This window comes from Eptesicus fuscus, chromosome 12 (genome assembly GCF_027574615.1).
Source record: "Eptesicus fuscus isolate TK198812 chromosome 12, DD_ASM_mEF_20220401, whole genome shotgun sequence".
In the NCBI taxonomy this organism is placed as follows: Eukaryota; Metazoa; Chordata; class Mammalia; order Chiroptera; family Vespertilionidae; genus Eptesicus; species Eptesicus fuscus.
Genome location: NC_072484.1, coordinates 35,501,462 through 35,520,302, shown reverse-complemented (window position 1 = coordinate 35,520,302; position 18,841 = coordinate 35,501,462). Strand labels below are relative to the sequence as shown.

General features: G+C 43.0%; 1 protein-coding gene across 2 annotated transcripts in view; it reads left to right on the top strand.

The window, feature by feature from the left end:
- The first annotated feature begins 1,792 nt into the window (after nt 1-1,792).
- LOC103293341 (ubiquinol-cytochrome-c reductase complex assembly factor 1) overlaps nt 1,793-18,841 on the top strand; it is a 127,716-nt gene continuing 110,667 nt past the window's right edge. The window contains exons 1-2 of one of the 2 annotated variants that reach the window (XM_008149687.3): nt 1,793-1,872; nt 14,794-14,904. In XM_008149687.3, the coding sequence (XP_008147909.2) occupies nt 1,849-1,872; nt 14,794-14,904 (135 nt within the window). In that variant the 5' untranslated portion in view covers nt 1,793-1,848. The remainder of the gene's footprint in view (nt 1,873-14,793; nt 14,905-18,841) is intronic. The other variant, XM_028157865.2, reaches the window with a different exon arrangement.

Here is an 18,841-nt window from a genome sequence, read left to right as displayed (position 1 = left end):
ATTTTAAAGGTAATTATATAGATATAGTACAAACTTCAAATAAGACAAAAGGATATATAGTAAAAAATGTCTACCTTCCATGCCTAACCTGTCTCCCAAACCTCTTTCTCAGAATTAACAATTATAACCACCATTACTGTTTCTTGTATATGCTTCCAGTAATTTTCTATACCTATACTAGTACACACTAAGAACAGAATCCAAAGTCTTTATCATGGCCTACAAGGTCCCCTAGATCTGGCCTCTAGGGCCACCTTGTCAACTTCATCTCCTACCATACTCTTTCTTATTCATTTGACTCAAACCATAATAACCTCCTTGCTCTTCCTGGGAAGACCGAGCATTCTCCATGTTGGGGCCTTGGTACTTGTTCTATCTGCCAAGGAAGCTCTTTTCCAAGATAATGACATGGGTCACTCTCTCATTGACATGGGCCAGATTCTCATTTCATTCATACTTCTGATCAAATTCAGGGAGATTTTTGCCTGATCATCTTATTTAAAATAGCACCTTGCCTTCTCACTTTTTATTTTTATCCTGCTTAGCAGTTACCAATACCCGACATCAGATTATATTTGTTTGTCTATTGTTTCTCTCCCTTTACTGGAACTTTATTTTCTACTGTATCTTCAGCATCTAGATCTGAGCCTGAATCATGATAAGTGCTCAGCAAATAAATGTATTTTTAATAAGTGGCTGAATTTCAATGTGATGCCTCTAAGGAAGTATGAAAATTCTGAGGGGTAGAGACAGTGTAAAGGGAGAGAAGAAATGTAGTGAGGGAGAGGGAGCTTTGAGAGAACCATGGAAATTGCTGGGGCTTCAGGCTGAGTGTTTAGGGGACAAGGAGCTGATGAGCCCTGGTGGTGGAGACTTTGGTGTCAGGCCTCTTTATTCCAAATTTATCCACCATCCTAGGTAACCTAAATGTCTCAGTAAAGGACCCATCCTAAATCATGAGCTCTCAGTTCTTTGAAGGCCTCCACTCGAGGCCTTCACTTTCTTCCATAGTCATCCCCTGCACTTTGTCATCATTCCAAACAGTTCTAACCCTAAAACCTTAAATTAAAAAAATATCACTGTCTGACCAACATTTTCTTATCCTTTAAACTCTCCTTCAGTTTTGCTCATTGCATTTTCTTTTACTCCTTTGCTCTTTCTTCTTTCCTAACAACCTCTTCCTCTCTTTATATTCTTCACTATATAGATTTCCTGGCCTATCACTCAAACCTCTTTCTTGACAATATCATCACCTTCTTTTAAGGGAGCTCCCAAGATCCTGGTCTTTTAACCCCAGTGAAAAGGGGGGATCTTCTCGGGAGTCAAGTCTGGGAAGGAGGGGTTCTGATCAGAGGGCGCTGAGTACTGAGGCTGGTTGAGGTAGGGGTAGGAGAGAGCTATGAAAACCCCGAACCCAGAGGTCAAGGAAGGCCGGTGTTGCAGAGGATTTCAGCCTCCGTGAGTGTCGGGTGTGGGAGAGGGGGGGGGGGGGAGAGGGGGAGAAGGGGAGAGGGAGAGAGGGAGGGAAAAAGGGAGAGAGGAAGGGAGGGAGAGAGGGGGAGGGGTGAGGAGAAAGGGGGGGGAGAGAGAGAGAGAGAGAGAGAGAGAGAGAGAGAGAGAGAGGGAGGCGGGTCCCTGGACAGTCCCGGCCGACAGCCTTGCTTCACCCGGTCCCGCGCACCCAGGGAAGCGCGCGCTCATCCTGGCAGCGGCCTTTGTGCGCCTGCGCCGCCGTTGCCTGGCGCCCGCTGGCTTGGGGACGCCGGGAGAGGACGACCCAGTGAAGGCGTCGCGGCAGCCGGGACTCCGGAAGCTCACCCTTCACCCGGAAATGGTTGTTGAGGAAACATGGCGTTGCTGGTGCGAGTCCTTGTGAGTGAAGGCATAATTTTGTGCGGTTGTCCGCGGGCCAGGGTTGGAGTCGGAGAGGACGGGGTGGGAGAAGCTGGAAGGAAGTGCACAGGGGGAGTCTGTGCGGCGGCGAGGCTGCGCGGCCGCCTCTCTGCGGGGAAACTGAGGCAGCTTCCCACCTCCCTCTAACCTTTTTGGCCGTGGTTTTACCCTCTTAGGAGGAGAGGGGGAGTGACATCGGGTCTAAATCCGGTGCAGTTTGGTTTTCCTCAGTCACCACCTGTGACCGCTTCCCCTCAGGGAGCGGCAGCACGTGGGGCACTGACTTGAGTTCCGGGAGACAGGGTTCTGTCCAGTCCCTGTTCTGTCTCCGAGGTACCGTGTGACGTCGGGCAAGTCCCCCTCAGACCTCAGGAGCCTTACGTGAAAAACGAGGACGTTAATCTGCGGCCCTTTAGGATTCTGAGGTTTCCTGGGTTTGTTTCAGAGATCAGTAAGTCAGTTTTTCACTACAGCTAAGTGGAATACTCTTACAGATTATTAAGGTGAAAGCTGCACGAAGACTGAGGTCATGTCTGTCGTTTTCACTTTGCCTCGTACAGTGTCTGGCATATCATAGGTGTTCAATAAATACTTGTTGAATGAATGAATGAAGAATGAAGTAGGGAAGGACTGCTAGACTAATGAGCACCCTTATGGGAGCTACTGCCCTTCTTGTGATTCAGTCCGGATCCTTCTAGCGTACTGTGACCTCTAGGAACTAAAGGAGAAAGAAAGTGGCAGCAGAAAAAGGTTAGGAGGATAGAGAACTTAGTTGCTAACCATGGAGGGATGGGAGAGTATAATTTTAGCAAGTCTTTCAAAACCTGGGTCAAGGACATTGGTTTTTCATAGCTGAGACTGCCTGTTCTTGCCTCTGGTTGTCTTTTGAGTTGTCATTTTACACTTTCTCATATTTTACTATATGGCTTACAAGGACTGCAGTTTTACTTATATTTCTTCTCAGCCTAGCAAAGTGCAGTGCCCAGGATTGCTGCTCAGTATATATTTGTTTGAAGGATAGTTTTTATAACCTACAGAAAGATTCACTTGGATGCGTAATTGTTGATGCAAGAGCAAAAATTGATTCAGATCAGGACTGCTGAGGAAATGATGACTAGGATGTCCCAGGTTATTTAGTTGTTTGTGTGTGTGTGTGTCTGTTTTACTTTTTAAGTATATTTTTTATTGACTTCAGAGAGGAAGGGACAGGGAGAGAGATAGAAACATCAATGATGAGAGAGAGTCATTGATCCGCTACCTCCTGCATGCCCCCTACTGGGATTGAGCCCACAACCTGGGTATGTGCCCTTGACTGGAATTGAACCTGGAACCCTTTAGTCCACAGGCTGATGCTCTATCCACTGAGCCAAACCAGCTAGGGTCCAAGTTATTTAGTTTTTAAGATGGATACTTGGGGGAGGAGATGAAAAGTTTATTGGGCTGTATACCTGAAATGAATCTCTTGGTTTGTTTTGGAAGTTAGCGGATGCCCCAGCTATCTTAAATACTCTTATTCCTGAGCATGTGGACTGTTTCAGGTTCATTTCTTCTTAGGTGGTAGCATCCATAGAATCTACTTCTCTGAATGGATTCTGTTAATTGGATCTGTCCTTTATTAGTTGGACCACCCCTATCCCCATTTATCCCTTTCTAGTAATCTTTTTCGGGGAAAAGTAAGTTTAGATAAGGAAAGTCTCTTTCACTTTATACAGTGACTAGAGGCCTGCTGCACGAAATTCGTGCACGGTGGTGGTGGTGGGGGGTGTCCCTCAGCCTGGCCTGCACCCTCTCCAATCTGGGACCCCTCGGGGGATGTCCGACTGCCTCTCGCAATCTGGGACCGCTGGTTCCTAACTGCTCACCTGCCTGCCTGCCTGATCGCCCCTAACTGCTCCCCTGCTTGCCTGATTGCCCCTAACTGCCTCTGCCTTGCCTCGCACCTGGGACCCAGGATTCCTTCCTCCGACTGGTTGCAGGCACCTGGGACCCGGGCTTCCCTCCCTCTGGCCGGCCGCAGGCACCCAGGACCCAGGCCAGCTTTGCCCAGTCCGGCCGCAGCCATAGGGGACTATGGGGCGTATGGCTTGTCCCTCTCCCAGGCAGGGCCGAGGGGCAGGCACAGCCGCTGGCACCTGGAACCACGGGGCAGGCGGCTTGTCCCTCTCCTGGGCTACTGCCTGGCTGGTTCCCATTCCTCTCTCCCCAGTGTTGAGTGTCTGAGCCTTTATGGCAGGGGTCCTCAAACTTTTTAAACAGGGGGCCAGTTCACTGTTCCTCAGACTGTTGGAGGGCCAGACTATAGTTTAAACAAAACTATGAACAAATTCCTATGCACACTGCACATATCTTATTTTGAAGTAAAAAAACAAAATGGCAAAAACACCCGCATGTGGCCCGCGGGCCGTAGTTTGAGGATGCCTGCTTTATGGCATAAGGGTGTGATGATCATTTGCATATTAGCTCTTTATATATAAGATTCTTTTTTGTTTGTTTGTTTGTTTGCTGTTTTTTTTTTAAAATTTCTTTATTGATTAAGGTATCACATATTTGTCCTCATCCCCCATTCCCATCCCACACCCCTCCCCACACATGTCCCACACCCCTGTTGTCCTTAACCGCTGGTTAGGCTCATATGCTTGCACACAAGTCCTTTGGTTGATCTCTCCCCTTTACCCCCACCCTTCCCTGCCCTCCCTCTGAGGCCCGGCATTCTGATCCATGCCTCCTTGTTTCTGGGTCTGTTCTTGTTCATCAGTCTATGTTGTTCATTATTTCCCCTAGATGAGTGAGATCATGTGCTATTAGAAATACACTTATAGCCCGAAACCGGTTTGGCTCAGTGGATAGAGCGTCAGCCTGCGACTCAAGGGTCCCAGGTTCAATTCTGGTCAAGGGCATGTACCTTGGTTGCGGGCACATCCCCAGTAGGGGGTGTGCAAGAGGCAGCTGATCGATGTTTCTCTCTCATCGATGTTTCTAACTCTCTATCCCTCTCTCTTCCTCTCTGTAAAAAATCAATAAAATATATTTAAAAAAAAAAAAAGAAATACACTTATAAGAACCGAAAATGAGACAAGCAATAATGGTTATGGTGTCAGGCAAATGAATCAGTCTGTAGTGAGTTTCTTTCTGGGCTATATATAGGATTCTTTGAAGTCCTTTAAACATCTATATATATAAAAGCCCAGTGACTGGAACGACTGAACGACTGGAACAACAGGTGGCTATGATGTGCACTGTGGCAGCCAACCAGCCTGATCTGGGCCCCAATCGGCACTCAATACCCTGATTGTGGGTGGGGCCAGCTGGCCAATCGCCTGGGGCCCCTCCCCCTGGCCGGCCCCACCCCGATTGCCCCCCCCCACCCCAATAGGGAGCAGGGCAGGCTGGCCTAACCCTTCCCCCTTGCCAGCCTGGTATTATAATGTAACTAGAGGCCCAGTGTATGAAATTTGTGCACTCAAGCGGGGTCCCTCAGCCTGGCCTGCGCCCTCTTGCAGTCCCGGAGCCCTCAGGGAATGTCCGACTGATGGCTGCTTAGACCCTTAACCTGGGTATGTGCTCTTGACTGGAATTGAACCTGGGATCCTTCATACCCAGGTTGTGGGCCTAAGCCAGCAGTTGGACATCCTTAGTGCTGCCACAGAGGCAGGAGTGGCTCCCACCACCGTCGCTGTATTCGCCAGCTATGAGCCTGGCTTCTGGCTGAGTGGCACTTCCCTTGTGGGAGCGCACTGACCACCAGGGGGCAGCTCCTACATTGAGTGTCTGCCCCCTGGTGGTCAGTGGGCGTCATAGCAACTGGTTGTTCAGCTGTTTGGTCAATTTGCATATTAACCTTTTATTATATAGGATGTGTGACAAAGCAGTGGAAATTCCTGTAGGACAGGTTGAAAGTGTCAGTAAACATGAAAGTAGCAGATATTTATGGATCACCTACTCTGAAGAGGTATTTGGGTTAGGCATGTGAGGAACTCACAGATACAGGAAAGTCCACATGTTTAGGAGTCTGAAGGGCCTTAGTTGTAAGCTTAGCTCTTTTACTTCTGTGGGTGTGACTTTGAGCAAGTCACCTAACTTCTTTGAGCCTCAGATTTTTTTAAACAGTAAATTTGATAGGATCGATCAGAGAATCAAATGGGACCAGTGATATTTAAAAGCTTTTCTAAATTAAAAAATTTTATTTTGAAGATATAAAAATTTTATTTTTAAAGTCAGCATTGTAAACACTCACATACCCACTATTAGATTTTTTTTTGGTTTGTTTGTTAATCCTCACCTGAGGATATTTTTTCCATTGATTTTTAGAGAGAGTGGAACAGATGGAGAGAGACAGAGAGAAATATTGATGTGAGAGACACACATCAATTGGTTATCTCCTGCATGTGCCCAACCAGGGCCAGGGAATTGAGCCTGCAACCAAGGCACATACCCTTGACCGGAATCGAACCTGGGACCTTCAGTCCAAGGGCTGCTCTGTTTACTGAGCCAAACCAGCTAGGGCTAGATTTTTAAAAAAATACTAGTAGATCCCTGTAGTAGTTGTGGATGGATCAGAGAGAGCTGAAATTAGAGACCCCCAAAGTCAATCAAAGATACTTAAATAATCCTGGAAGAAATGATAAGAGCCTATAGTAAGGGGGGAGGAGCAGTATGGTTAAAGAGGAAGGGATGGTTTCAATAGAAAAGAGAGTATATAAGGGCTTGATGAGAGGTTAGATATAGAGGGTGAGGGAGAAGGAGGAATCTTAACAGTGAGTCTCAGGTCAGCCTTTGATAACTGAGTTAATAGTAGTGTCCACTGAGAAGATCCAGCTGGAGATAGATATATTTTTTTCTCTTTTAGCAGCTAGAGAGTTGGTGTTCATGAGAGAGAGCAAGACAGTGCTGAGATAAAGGTTTTAGTTGAAGCAAGATGTTGTTGAGATTTCCTGGGCAATAATATTGACAGCTAACATTTATAGGGCACTTACCATGTGCTAAGCCAGTGATGGGCAACCTTTTGAGCTTGGTGTGTCAAACTTCGCCAAAAAACTGAGCATAACTCGGGTAGTGTGTCACTTTGAGGAAAAAACTAACTCCAAGACTCTAGTCGCAAATGTTTCATCCTCAGGAGCAGCAAATGTTTCATCCTTGGAATGCGGCCGCGTGTCATCAGAAATGGCTATGCGTGTTAGTGCTGACACGCATGTCATAGGTTCGCCATCACTGTGCTAAGCACTCTTACATATTTATATATGTGAATTTAATCTTTACAACAGCCCTTTGAAAAGATAAGCACCATTATTTTTTCCATTTCACTGATTAAGAAAATTGAACCACAGAGTGGTAGTGCTCCTGAAACATTCTCATTAGTCTTCCTTTATTTTTTCTTCTTTCAGACTTATTGGTCTATTTTATTCCTTCTTCAATGATGGGTTTGGGAAGGAGGAGGAAACTAAAACACTGCTATTGCTGAGTAGCTCCAGCAGAGGAACCAGCCTTTTGAGTAGTGCAATGAGACTTGCTTATAGTTTTACTAGAGGCCTGGTGCATAGATTCATGCACCAGTGGGGTCCCTTGGCCTGGCGTGCGGGGATTGGGCTGAAACTGGCTCTCCGACATCCCCCGAGTGGTCCCAGATTGTGAGAGGGCAGTTCTCGGGTGACGCACCCACACCCCAGAATTGGGCTCCCTCCTCTCTGGTTTCGGGTGCGTCACTCAAGAACCGCAGCTGCCAAGTCACCACAACTTGGCAGCTCCTGTGTTGAGCGTCTGCCCTCTGGCAGTCATTGTGTGTCATAACTACCAGTTGAATGGTTGCTTAGGCTTTTATGTATATAGATGAGCTGTCCTGGACATTGGTGATCATTTTTGTTTTTCGTTGACAATAGTAGAAATTACAGAAAGGCACTCTGTACTTTAAAAATTTTTATAGTAAAATATACATTACATAAATGTACCATTTTAACCATTTTTGAGTATACAGTTGAGGGCATTAAATACATTCACGTTGTGCTACTATTACCACCAACATCCACTTTTTTTATCTTACAAAACTGAAACTCTGTACTCAGTCTAGGGCAATCGCCATTCTACTTTCTGTCTTTAAGATTTTGACTATTCTAGGTACCTCAGATAAATGGAATCATACGGAATTTGTCCTTTTGTGACTGGATTATTTCACTTAACATAATGCCCTCAAGGTTTATCCATGTTGTAGCATGTGTCAGAATGTCCTTCCTTTTTAAGGCTGAATACTATTCTATTGTGTATGCCAGTATATATCACTTTATGTTTATTCATTCATCTGTCAATGGACACTTGGGATACTCCACCTTCTGACTATTGTGAAATAGTATTACCATGAACATGGATATACAAATAACTGTTTGAGTCCCTGTTTTCACTTCTTTTGTGGAATTATTGGAGTGTAAGGTAAGTCTATGTTTAATTTTTTGAGGAATTACCATTTAATTTTTTACAGCAGCTGAACCATTTTACATCCTACTAGCAAAACACAGAATTCCAATTTCTCCATGTCTTTACCAAACTTGTTGATTTTGCTTTCATAGTGGCCATCTTAATGGGTGTGAGGTGATAGCTCATTGTAATTTTGATTTGCTTTTCTCTAATGACTAGAGGCCTGGTGTGCAAAATTTGTGCACTCGGGCGGGGGGTCCTCAGGCCAGCTTGAACCCTCTTGCAGTTTGGGAGCCCTTGGGGGATGTCTGGGCCTAAGCTGGCAGTCCGACATCCTTTGCGCTTCTGCAGAGGCGGGAGAGGCTCCTGCCACCACTGCTGCGCTTGCCAGCCATGAGCCCGGCTTCTGGCTGAGCGGTGCTCGCCCTGTGGGAGTACACTGACCACCAGGGGGAAGTTCCTGCATTGAGCGCCTGCCCCCTGGTGGTCAGTGTATGTCATAGCAACCGGTCGTTCCGCCGTTCGGTCAATTAGCATATTAACCTTTTATTATATAGGATTAGTGACATTGAGCATATTTTATATTCTTGTTGGCCTTTAAAATTATATCTTCAGAGAAATGTTTATTCAAGTCCTTTGCCCATTTTTTAAATTGAGTATTGTTTTTTTTTTATTATTGTTGAGTTGTAGGAGTTCTTAATATATTCTGGATATGAATCCCTTATCAGATATATGATTTGGAAATATTTTCTCCCATGCCTTTTCACTTTGTTGGTAGTGTTCTTTGATGTACAAAAGTTTTTAATTTTGATGAAATTCAACTTAACTCTTTTTTTCTTTTGTTGCCTGTGCTTTTGGTGTTATATCCAAGAAATCATTGTCAAATCCAATATCATGAAGCTTTCCCTTATATTTTCATAGTTTTAGGTATTCAATTTAGGTCTTTGGCTTGGCTGGTATGACTCATTTGGTTGGGCATCATCCTGGGCACAGAAAGATTGCTGGTTCCATTTCTGGTCAGGGCACATGCCCAGTTGCAGGCTTGATCCCTAGTAGGGGCATGCAGGAGGCAGCTGATTTATGTTGCACTCTCATATCATTGTTTCTCTCTTCTCCCTTCCTCTCTCTCTAAAAAAAATCAATAAAATTATTTAAAAAACAGTTTTTGACCTATTTTGAGTTAATTTTTGTATATGGTATAAAGTTTTACTATTATTTTTGTTATTTTCTTAGTGTATGCCCTGGGGATTATAATTAACATCTTAATTCATAACAATCTAGTTTGGATTATTACTAACTTGATTTCAATAATAGTATATACAGTATAAAAACTTTGATTATATATTGCTTTGTCCCTTCCCTCCTCTTTTGTGCCATTATTGTCATTCAAATTACATCTTTATAGATTGTGTGCCCATCAACATAGATTTATAATTCTTGCTTTATTCAATTCTTCTAAATTAAAAAATAACTACAAGCAAAAAATACATTTAGAGCATTATAGTAAGTGAAATAAGCCAGTCAGAGGAAGACAGGTACCATATGATTTCACTTATATATGGAATCTAATGAACAAAATAAACTAACAAAGTAGAAATAGACTCATAGATAGAGAACAGACCGATAGCTGTCAGAGGGGAGGGGAGTTGTGGGAGTGGGTGAAAAAGGTGAGGGAATTAAGCAAAAACAAACAAACTCAGACACAGACAACAGTATGGTGATTACTAGAGGGAAAAGGGGTAGGGGATGGTAGAAGAGGGCATAAGGGAGTAAATGGTGATGGAAGGAAACGACTTGGGGTGATGAACACATAATACAATATACATATGATGTATTATAGAATTGTACACCTGAAAACATACAATTTTATTAACTGTCACCCAGTAAATTCAATTAAAAAGTAAAAAAAGTACATTTATACTATGTTTTTTATTTATTTAAATAGTTACCATTACCAGTGCACTTTACTTCTTCACGTGGATTTAAGTCACTGTAGTATAAAAGGTCTTATTTTAGCCTGAAGATCTCCCTTTAATATTTGTTGTAGGGCAGGTCTGTTATTGACAGATTTCCTCATTTTTTGTTTATCTAGATAGTCTTAATATTTCCTTCACTTTTGAATAATAGCTTTGCTAGATATAGAATTCTTGTTTGATAGTTATTCCCCCTGCCCCCCGCTCCTGCCCCCAGCATTTTGAATATTTTATCCCACTGCCTTTTGGCCTCCATGATTTCTGAGGAGAAATTCGCTGTTAATGTTATTGAGGATCTCTTGTAAATGATGAGTCACTTCTCTTGCTGCTTTTAAGATTCTATCTTTTTATTGTTTTTCAGCAACTTGATTATGATATGTCTATTTGTGGATCTCTTGAGTTTATCCTACTTGGAGTTAGTTGAGTTTCTTAGATTTATAGATTGATTTTTAAAATCAAATTTGGGGTGTTTTCTGCCAGTATTTCTTAAAATACTGTTTTCTGTTCTTTTATTTCTCTCTTCTCCTTTTGAGACTCCCAGTTATGCATATGTTGGTAACGTTTGGTGATGTCCCATAGATCTCTGAGGGTCTGTTAAATTTTCTTTATTATTTTTTCTTTCTGTTCTTTAGGTTGGATAATCTCAATTGACCTGTCTTCAAGCTCACTGATTCTGCTGCTCAAATCTGTTGCACCCCTCTAGTGAATTGTTTATTTTATTTATTGTTCTTTTCAACTCCAGAATTTTTATTTTATTTATTGTTATTATTATTATTATTAAGCCTCATCTGAGGACATACTTAGAGAGAGGAAGCGGGGGGGGGGGGGGAGCGGGGGGAGAGGAGATGTGAGAGAGAAACATTGATCAATTGCCTTCACTCTGCTCCCTGATTAGGGATCAAATCCCCAACCCAGGTATGTGCCCTGACTGGGATCGAGCCAGCAACCATTTGATGCACGGGATGATGCTCAAACCAACTGAGCCATTACAGTTGTGCCAGAATTTTTATTTTTAGTTTCTCTCTTTATTGATATTTTCTATCATTTTCATATTTTGCTATAGTTCTTTAGATATGGTTTCCTTTAGTTCTTAAATATTTAAAATAGCTGGTTCAGCCCTGTCCGGTTTGGCTCAGTGGATAGAGCGTCGGCCTGCGGACATAGGGTCACGGGTTTGATTCTGGTCAAGGGCACATGTCCGGGGTTGTGGGCTTGATCCCCAGTGGGGGCATGCAGGAAGCAGCCAATCAATGATTTTCATTGTTGATGTTTCTATCTCTCCCTCTCCCTTCCTCTCTGAAATCAATAAAAATATATTAAAAAATAAAATAGCTGGTTCAGAATCTTTGTCTAGTTTGTCTAATGTCTGGGCTTCCTCAGGGACAGTTCCTGTTGATTTTTCTTCCTGTGTATGGATTTCTTTTTTGTGTGTGGATTTTATTTATGTGTTTCATAATTTTTTTGTTGAAAACTGGTAATTTCAAATAATGTGGAAATCAGTTCTTTCCTTTCCCAGAGTTTATTATTGCATTTCTGTTTGGTGACTTTTCTGACTTAATTCTGTAAAGTTTGTATTTTTGTTGTGTGCTCTATGCTCAGTTAGCTTGGTGGTCAGATAATGTGTGGTTGGAGAGTTCCTTAGATACCTGGAACCAGTAAGTCTCCCAGTTTTTTTTGAGGGGCTCCATATACATGTTTGGGCCTTCAACATTCTGCCTTAATCTTCACTTACTGCTTGTGCGGAGCCTCAAAGTCCATCAGAGATGAGGGCTTAGGGAATTCTCAGGTCTTTTGTGTTTATGTGCACAGCTCTGGGTGTGGGCACAACCCTGTGCATGTGCATGGCCTTCAAATTCCCAGGAATATGTCAGAGCTTTTCAAAGTCCCTGTGAACATTTCATTCCGCTGCTTTCCTTTTTTTTTTTTTTTTTCAATCCTCACTCAAGGGTATTTTTTCCTTTGAATTTTAGAGAGGGAGGGGGGAGAGAAACATTGATGTGAGAGAGACATATCAATTGATTGCCTCCCATGCCCCCAACATGCTCTTTTTAAAAAAATCCTCACCCAAGGATATTTTTCTATTGATCTTTTAGAAAGAGTGGAAGAGAGAGGGAAAGACAGAGAGAAACATTGATGTGAGAGAAACACATTCATTAATTGCCTTCTGTACGTGCCCTGACCAGGGCCCTGGCCAAGGAGGAGCCTACAACCAAGGTACATGCCCTTGACTAGAATTGAACCCTTTGGTGCGCAGGCTGATGTTCTAGTCATTGGGCACACAGGCCAGGGCCCCTACTTTTCCTTTTAAGCTTTATGTTTAGCTTATTGTTTTCCTCAGTTATTATCCACTGCCTCAGGCAGCCACAAAGTTAAACTGCCTTTATTTGTTTGCAGTCAATGCTCTGGAGAAAGGGTTTTTTCATACTGGGTGAGTTCCAAGACATCCTTGCAGATGGAGTATTACTAGACAGATCAAATAATGTCATTCTTTATGAATAAGGCTTTCAGGAGCATTGATCCTATTCAGGAGCCAACTTTTCTTCAGAGAAGACTGGCTCATTTTATTGAATATTAGAGGCCCGGTGCACGAAATTCGTGCACGGGGGGGGGGGTTGTCCCTAAGCCTAGCCTGCACCCTCTCCAATCTGGGACCCCTCGAGGGATGTCCGACTGCCCGTTTAGGCCCGATCCCGGTAGGATTGGGCCTAAATGGGCAGTCGGACATCCCTCTCACAATCCAGGACTGCTGGCTCCCAACTGCTCGCCTGCCTGCCTTCCTGATTGCCCCTAACCGCTTCTGCCTGCCAGCCTGATCACCCCATAACCACTCCCCTGCCAGCCTGATTGATGCTTAACTGCTCCCCTGCCAGCCTGTTTGCCCCTAACTGCCCTCCCCTGCAGGCCTAGTCATCCCTAACTGCCCTCCCCTGCAGGCCTGGCCACCCCTAACTGCCCAACACTGCAGGCCTGGTCCCCCCCAACTGCTCTCCCCTGCAAGCCTGCATCTCCCCCAACTGCCCTTCCCTGCAGGCCTGGTCGCCTCCAACTTCCTTCCTCTGCTGGCCTGGTCCCCCACAACTGCCCTCCCCTGCAGGCTTGATCGCCCCCAACTGCCCTCCCTTGCAGGCCCTGGTCCCTCTCAACTGCCCTCCCCTGCTGGCCTGATCGCCCACAACTGCCCTCCCTTGCAGGCCTGGTCCCTCCCAACTGCCCTCCCCTGTTGGCCATCTTGTGGCGGCCATCTTATGTCCACATGGGGGCAGCCATCTTTGACCACATGGGGGCAGCCATCTTGTGTGTTGGAGTGATTGTCAATTTGCATATTACTCTTTTATTAGATAGGATTAGATAGGATAGAGGCATGGTGCACGGGTGGGGGTGGGGGCTAGCCTGTTTGCCCTGAAGGGTGTCCTGGATCAGGGTGGGGGTTCCCTTGGGGTGTGGGATGGCCTGGGCGAGGGGCCTGTGGTGGTTTGCATGCCGGCCATGCCCCCTGGCGACCCAAGCGGAGGCCCTGGTATCTGGGGTTTATTTATCTTCTATAATTGAAACTTTGTAGCCTTGAGCGGAGCCAAGCCTCCTGCTCACTCCGTGGCCACAGCCATTTCTGTTGGGATTTATTTATCTTCTATAATTGAAACTTTGTAGCGAAGGCTAAGGCAGGCCAGGGCTGCGGGAGCTTGGCTTCCTCCATCGCTGGGGGCAACTCAAGCCTCCTGCTCTCTCCAGCTCCATGGCTGCCGCCATTTTTGTTGGGATTTATTTATCTTCTATAATTGAAACTTTGTAGCCTTGAGTGTAGGCCTGGGCTGGCCAGGGCGGCAGGGAAGCTTGGCTTCCTCCATTGCTGGGGAAACCCAAGCCTCCTGCTTGCTGCAGCTCTGTGACTGCAGCCATCTTGGTTGGGTTAATTTGCATATTCACTCCTGATTGGCTGATGAGCGTGGCTTGTGGGTGTAGTGAAGGTACGGTCAATGTGCATATTACTCTTTTATTAGATAGGATTGCTATTTAGAAACCAAGTCTGGATGCTACATGTATGTGATCATTGCTACCAGGCTGTCATTGCTACCAGTCTATCATTGCTTCCAGGCCCTATCAGGACAGGGGTAGGAAATATGTGTGTGTGTATGTGTATACACATACACACATATCTTTGTACCTACTTATCTATGTATATAAAAAATACATACCAATTATTTTTAATTCCAGCCCAATACACATGGTTTATTCTACCCTTCTGCCTTTTCATATTTGTCAACTTCTTTCTCTGATAGAAACTTGACCCTTTATTGTTAATATATTTACTGATTTGCTCAAATCCTTCCAGCATGTAATCAGTTTTTTGAAAGCTCAGATTGGACATTCCCAACAAAGTATGAGGAGGCATAAGTGATAAGCATTGGGAGGCTTGATCCTGGTTCTATTTTGGATGTTCTCCTTTCATGTGCCCTTTTTTGGCAGAATTTCTAAATTCATATATGCTCCTTGCCTTCTACATATGACTTTTTCTTTCTTTCTTTAGAGGAACCAGATTCCAATTAGCATCTCCCAGTGGGTTCCAGTATGCAGCCGGTTGGTACCTTTGTCTCCTACACAGGGACAGTGGGGCAGGGCTCTGTCTGGCATTTTCCAGGTAAGGTTTGTTGTTCCTTTGGTTGGTATGAAAACCTTAGTGTTTATGTGCAAATGTCATGTATTTATAGATTAGCCAAGCAAATTGTGTGATGGAAAAAACTTCGTGAGACCACTCCTGGGTCTCTGTGGTGCCAGCTCAGGACTGATTCCTGCAGTATGGTGTCTAGGGCGTTGCTTCTAAATACCCCAACAGTGGAACTTAGCCTAGGATACCATGCTACAGTCTGATGATTTTACTGTTGGGAGTGTTTCCAGATATTCATCTCAGAGTTAACTTTTCTTCAGTTTTCTTTTCATAGACGCTTTTTTTTGGGGGGGGAGGGGGAGAGGAAGAATGTTTCTTTCTTTGTTTTTTCTTTTTATGAACATAAAATCCAAAGAATTATTTGAGGCTTTAATTTACTATTGGCACATGAGTTATTATGATGTAGTTTACTGTGGACACTCCTTGAAAGTTTTTTCCTCCTGATTTTTGTTAACCGTGAAACTAATTTAGTAATAAAGGAAATAAAAATCACTCATGACCTCAAACCTGAAAACATCTGCTGGTTCTTTTCCAGTCTGTGTGTGTACTAATTTTTTCCTTAGGTACATTAACAAATATCCACAGAATTTTATGTTCTGGTACCTTTTCATTTATTAGAGCAGACATTATTCATATTGTTGGGTAGAGTTCATAGTTACATTTTTAATTGTTACATGTCATTCTATTTACTTACCTTTTGTTTAATATTAAAATTATTTCCAAAATTTTTTGCCATTATAGGTTTTAATGCAGTTATAATTTTCTTGATACATAGTTTTTCTTATTTTTAATAATTAAAGTTAGCCCTGGCTGGTTTGGCTCAGTGGATAGAGCGTCGGCCTGCGGACTGAAGGGTCCCAGTTTTGATTCCGGTCAATGGCATGTACCTGGGTTGCGGGCACATCCCCAATAGGGGGTGTGCAAGAGGCAGCTGATCGATGTTTCTCTCTCATCGATGTTTCTAACTATCCCTCTCCCTTCCTCTGTAAAAAATCAATAAAATATATTAAAAAAATTAAAGATAAATTCCTAGGAGGGTATACCCTTGGTCAAAGGGTATGAACATTTTCTTCTCCAAAAGCTATTTTAATTTATGCTGCCACCAGCAATGTATGTATAACTAGTTTTTCATCCTTATCTCCCCTAAATTAGGTATTTAAAAATATTTTAAACTAAGTGGTTAGGAAGTATTACCTTGTTTTGCTTTGCATTTATTTGTCTACCTAACAGGGTTAATTTAAACATTTTTTTCTTTATCAGTTGTATTTCAAATGGGAAAATTTGTATGCTTATATAATTTCTCCATTTATTTACTGGGACTTCATTTTTCTTACCAATTTGTTTATTTATTTTATTTTCTTACCAATTTATATGAATTCCTTCTGTAGCCATTAACTTTCTTTTCTATATTTGATGCAGTTAAAATTATTTTTGATATAAATTACTAATACAGATGGTCCCCAACTTATAATGATTTGACTTATGATTATTGACTTTACAATGGTATAGAAGCCATATGCATTCAGTAGAAACCATACTTCAGTTTTGAATTTTGATCTTTTCCTGGGCTAGTGATATGTGGTTTAATACTCGTGTGATGCTGAGCATTGGTAGCAAGCCACAGCTCCCAATTAGCCACATGATCACGAGGGTAAATAACTAATACTGTACAGTGTATGCATTGTGTTAGGTGATTTTGCCCAACTGTAAACTAATATAAGTGTTCTGAGTAAGTTTAAGGCTAGGCGAAGTTATGTTCAGTAGGTTAGGTGTATTAAATGCATTTTCGACTTACAGTGTGTTTATTGGATTGTGACTCCATTGTAAGTCAAGGAGCATCTGTATATATATTTATGTATTTACTTATCTGTACTAATAAAAGGGTAATATGCTAATTAGGGTGGACGTCTTCCGGACATCCATCCGGATGTCCATCCGGACAAAGCCACAGCGGCTGCGAGGCCCGGGGCTCACAGCAGCCTTGAGCCCCGTTGGCTGTGAGGGGGGGCAGGCCGGGCTGAAGGACTTCCCCCAGGGCACGAATTTTCATGCACCGGGCCTCTGGTCTATAATAATAAAATGGTAATATACTAATTAGACTGGACGTCATTCTGGACGAAGCTGGGGCTGGAGCGAAGACCCGGTCCCAGGTGCCTGTCGTCGGCCGGAGGGAAGCCCGGGTTCCAGGTGCCAGAGGGAAGCTGGTTCCGGCAGCCGGGGGAAGGAAGGCCTACTCTTGCACGAGTTTCGTGCATTGGGCCTCTAGTATAAATATAATGTATTAAGATATTTAAAATATAGACTAATTCCCTTCAATTAGTATGTAAACCTTGCCATCCTGAAGAAATGTCTTGGTTGTCCTTGTATTTCCTGGGCTTCTTACTAAGCTAGACACAGAGTAGGTATTAAATGTATGTTGAATAAATAAATAAAGAATATCTCAAATATATGTTGAATAAATAAAGGCATCTACTCTGGTAGTCAGGCAGCTATTTTTTTTCAGAGTTGGGCTATGTTCTGTTACTTATTTTTTTTTTTTAATATATTTCATTGATTTTTTACAGAGAGGAAGAGAGAGGGATAGAGAGTTAGAAACATCGATGAGAGAGAAACACCGATCAGCTGCCTCTTGCACACTCCCTACTGGGGATGTGCCCGCAACCAAGGTACATGCCCTTGACCGGAATCGAACCTGGGACCCTTGAGTCCGCAGGCCGACGCTCTATCCACTGAGCCAAACCGGTTTCGGCTGTTACTTTTTTGTGCATTGAAAAATTTTAATAGAATTTATCTCAATCATTTGTTATTTGTGTGTGTATAGATGGTGGCGGGGGGGAACTAATTATATGACTCTCTGACTTATGTTTCATTTTTTGAATCATAAACATTTCTGGGATACCTGATATATACCAGGTATTGTATTAGGCTCTGGGACAGCATTATAGCAAAGCATCTACATAAATAACTTAGGGTGGTTTATTTCATGCTGACAAGATGTAATTTTAGCCAATGTAAATAAATTGGACATTTTGTCATATTTACTGTACCTGGGTATATACTAGTATATTCCCATCTTTGAGAACCCCTGGTCAGAAACCTCTGCCTCAGAATGATATTCTCAGGTACATGTCTGACAGGCAAATATGGCTCAGAATGAGAAAGAACTTTTGAGTTAATTAGAATTGTGGTGTAATGGATGTGTGGGTTGCATTTTGATAGTAAATTTATTCTCATTGGACATATTGAGGCAATGGTTGGGAGACTGTATTTTAAGGGCATGACATAAAAGAATCCTTCTTTGGATGAGTGGTAGTATCAGGTGATGTTATCTTTAACCCTTTGCACTCGCTTGCTTTTTTCTCGATTCCTTTATTCTACTCGGGATCTAATTTTTTAAATACCCCAGATTTTACAAAGCGTGGCAGTAGAATAAAAAACTGGAGTTTCTTTTTATACAAACTTATTTATTTGGATTTTTTAAAAAAAATATATTTTATTGATTTTTTACAGAGAGGAAGAGAGAGGGATAGAGAGTTAGAAACATCGATGAGAGAGAAACATTGATCAGCTGCCTCTTGCACACCCCCCACTGGGGATGTGCCCGCAACCAAGGTACATGCCCTTGACCGGAATCGAACCTGGGACCCTTGAGTCCGCAGGCCGACGCTCTATCCACTGAGCCAAACCGGTTTCGGCTATTTGGATTTTTTATATTTTAAATTATTGATAGATTCAAAGAGTAATTTGCACTCGACATCTGAGTGCAAAAGGTTAAAAAGCTAGGGACATTGTACTCTCATCTCTGTCTTTCCTAAATAATCTCTTGAAGTTGTCATAGTATGATGAGTCTGCTTTTAAAAAATTTTTTGGAAATAATTTAAACATACAGAAAAGTTGTAAAAATAGTATA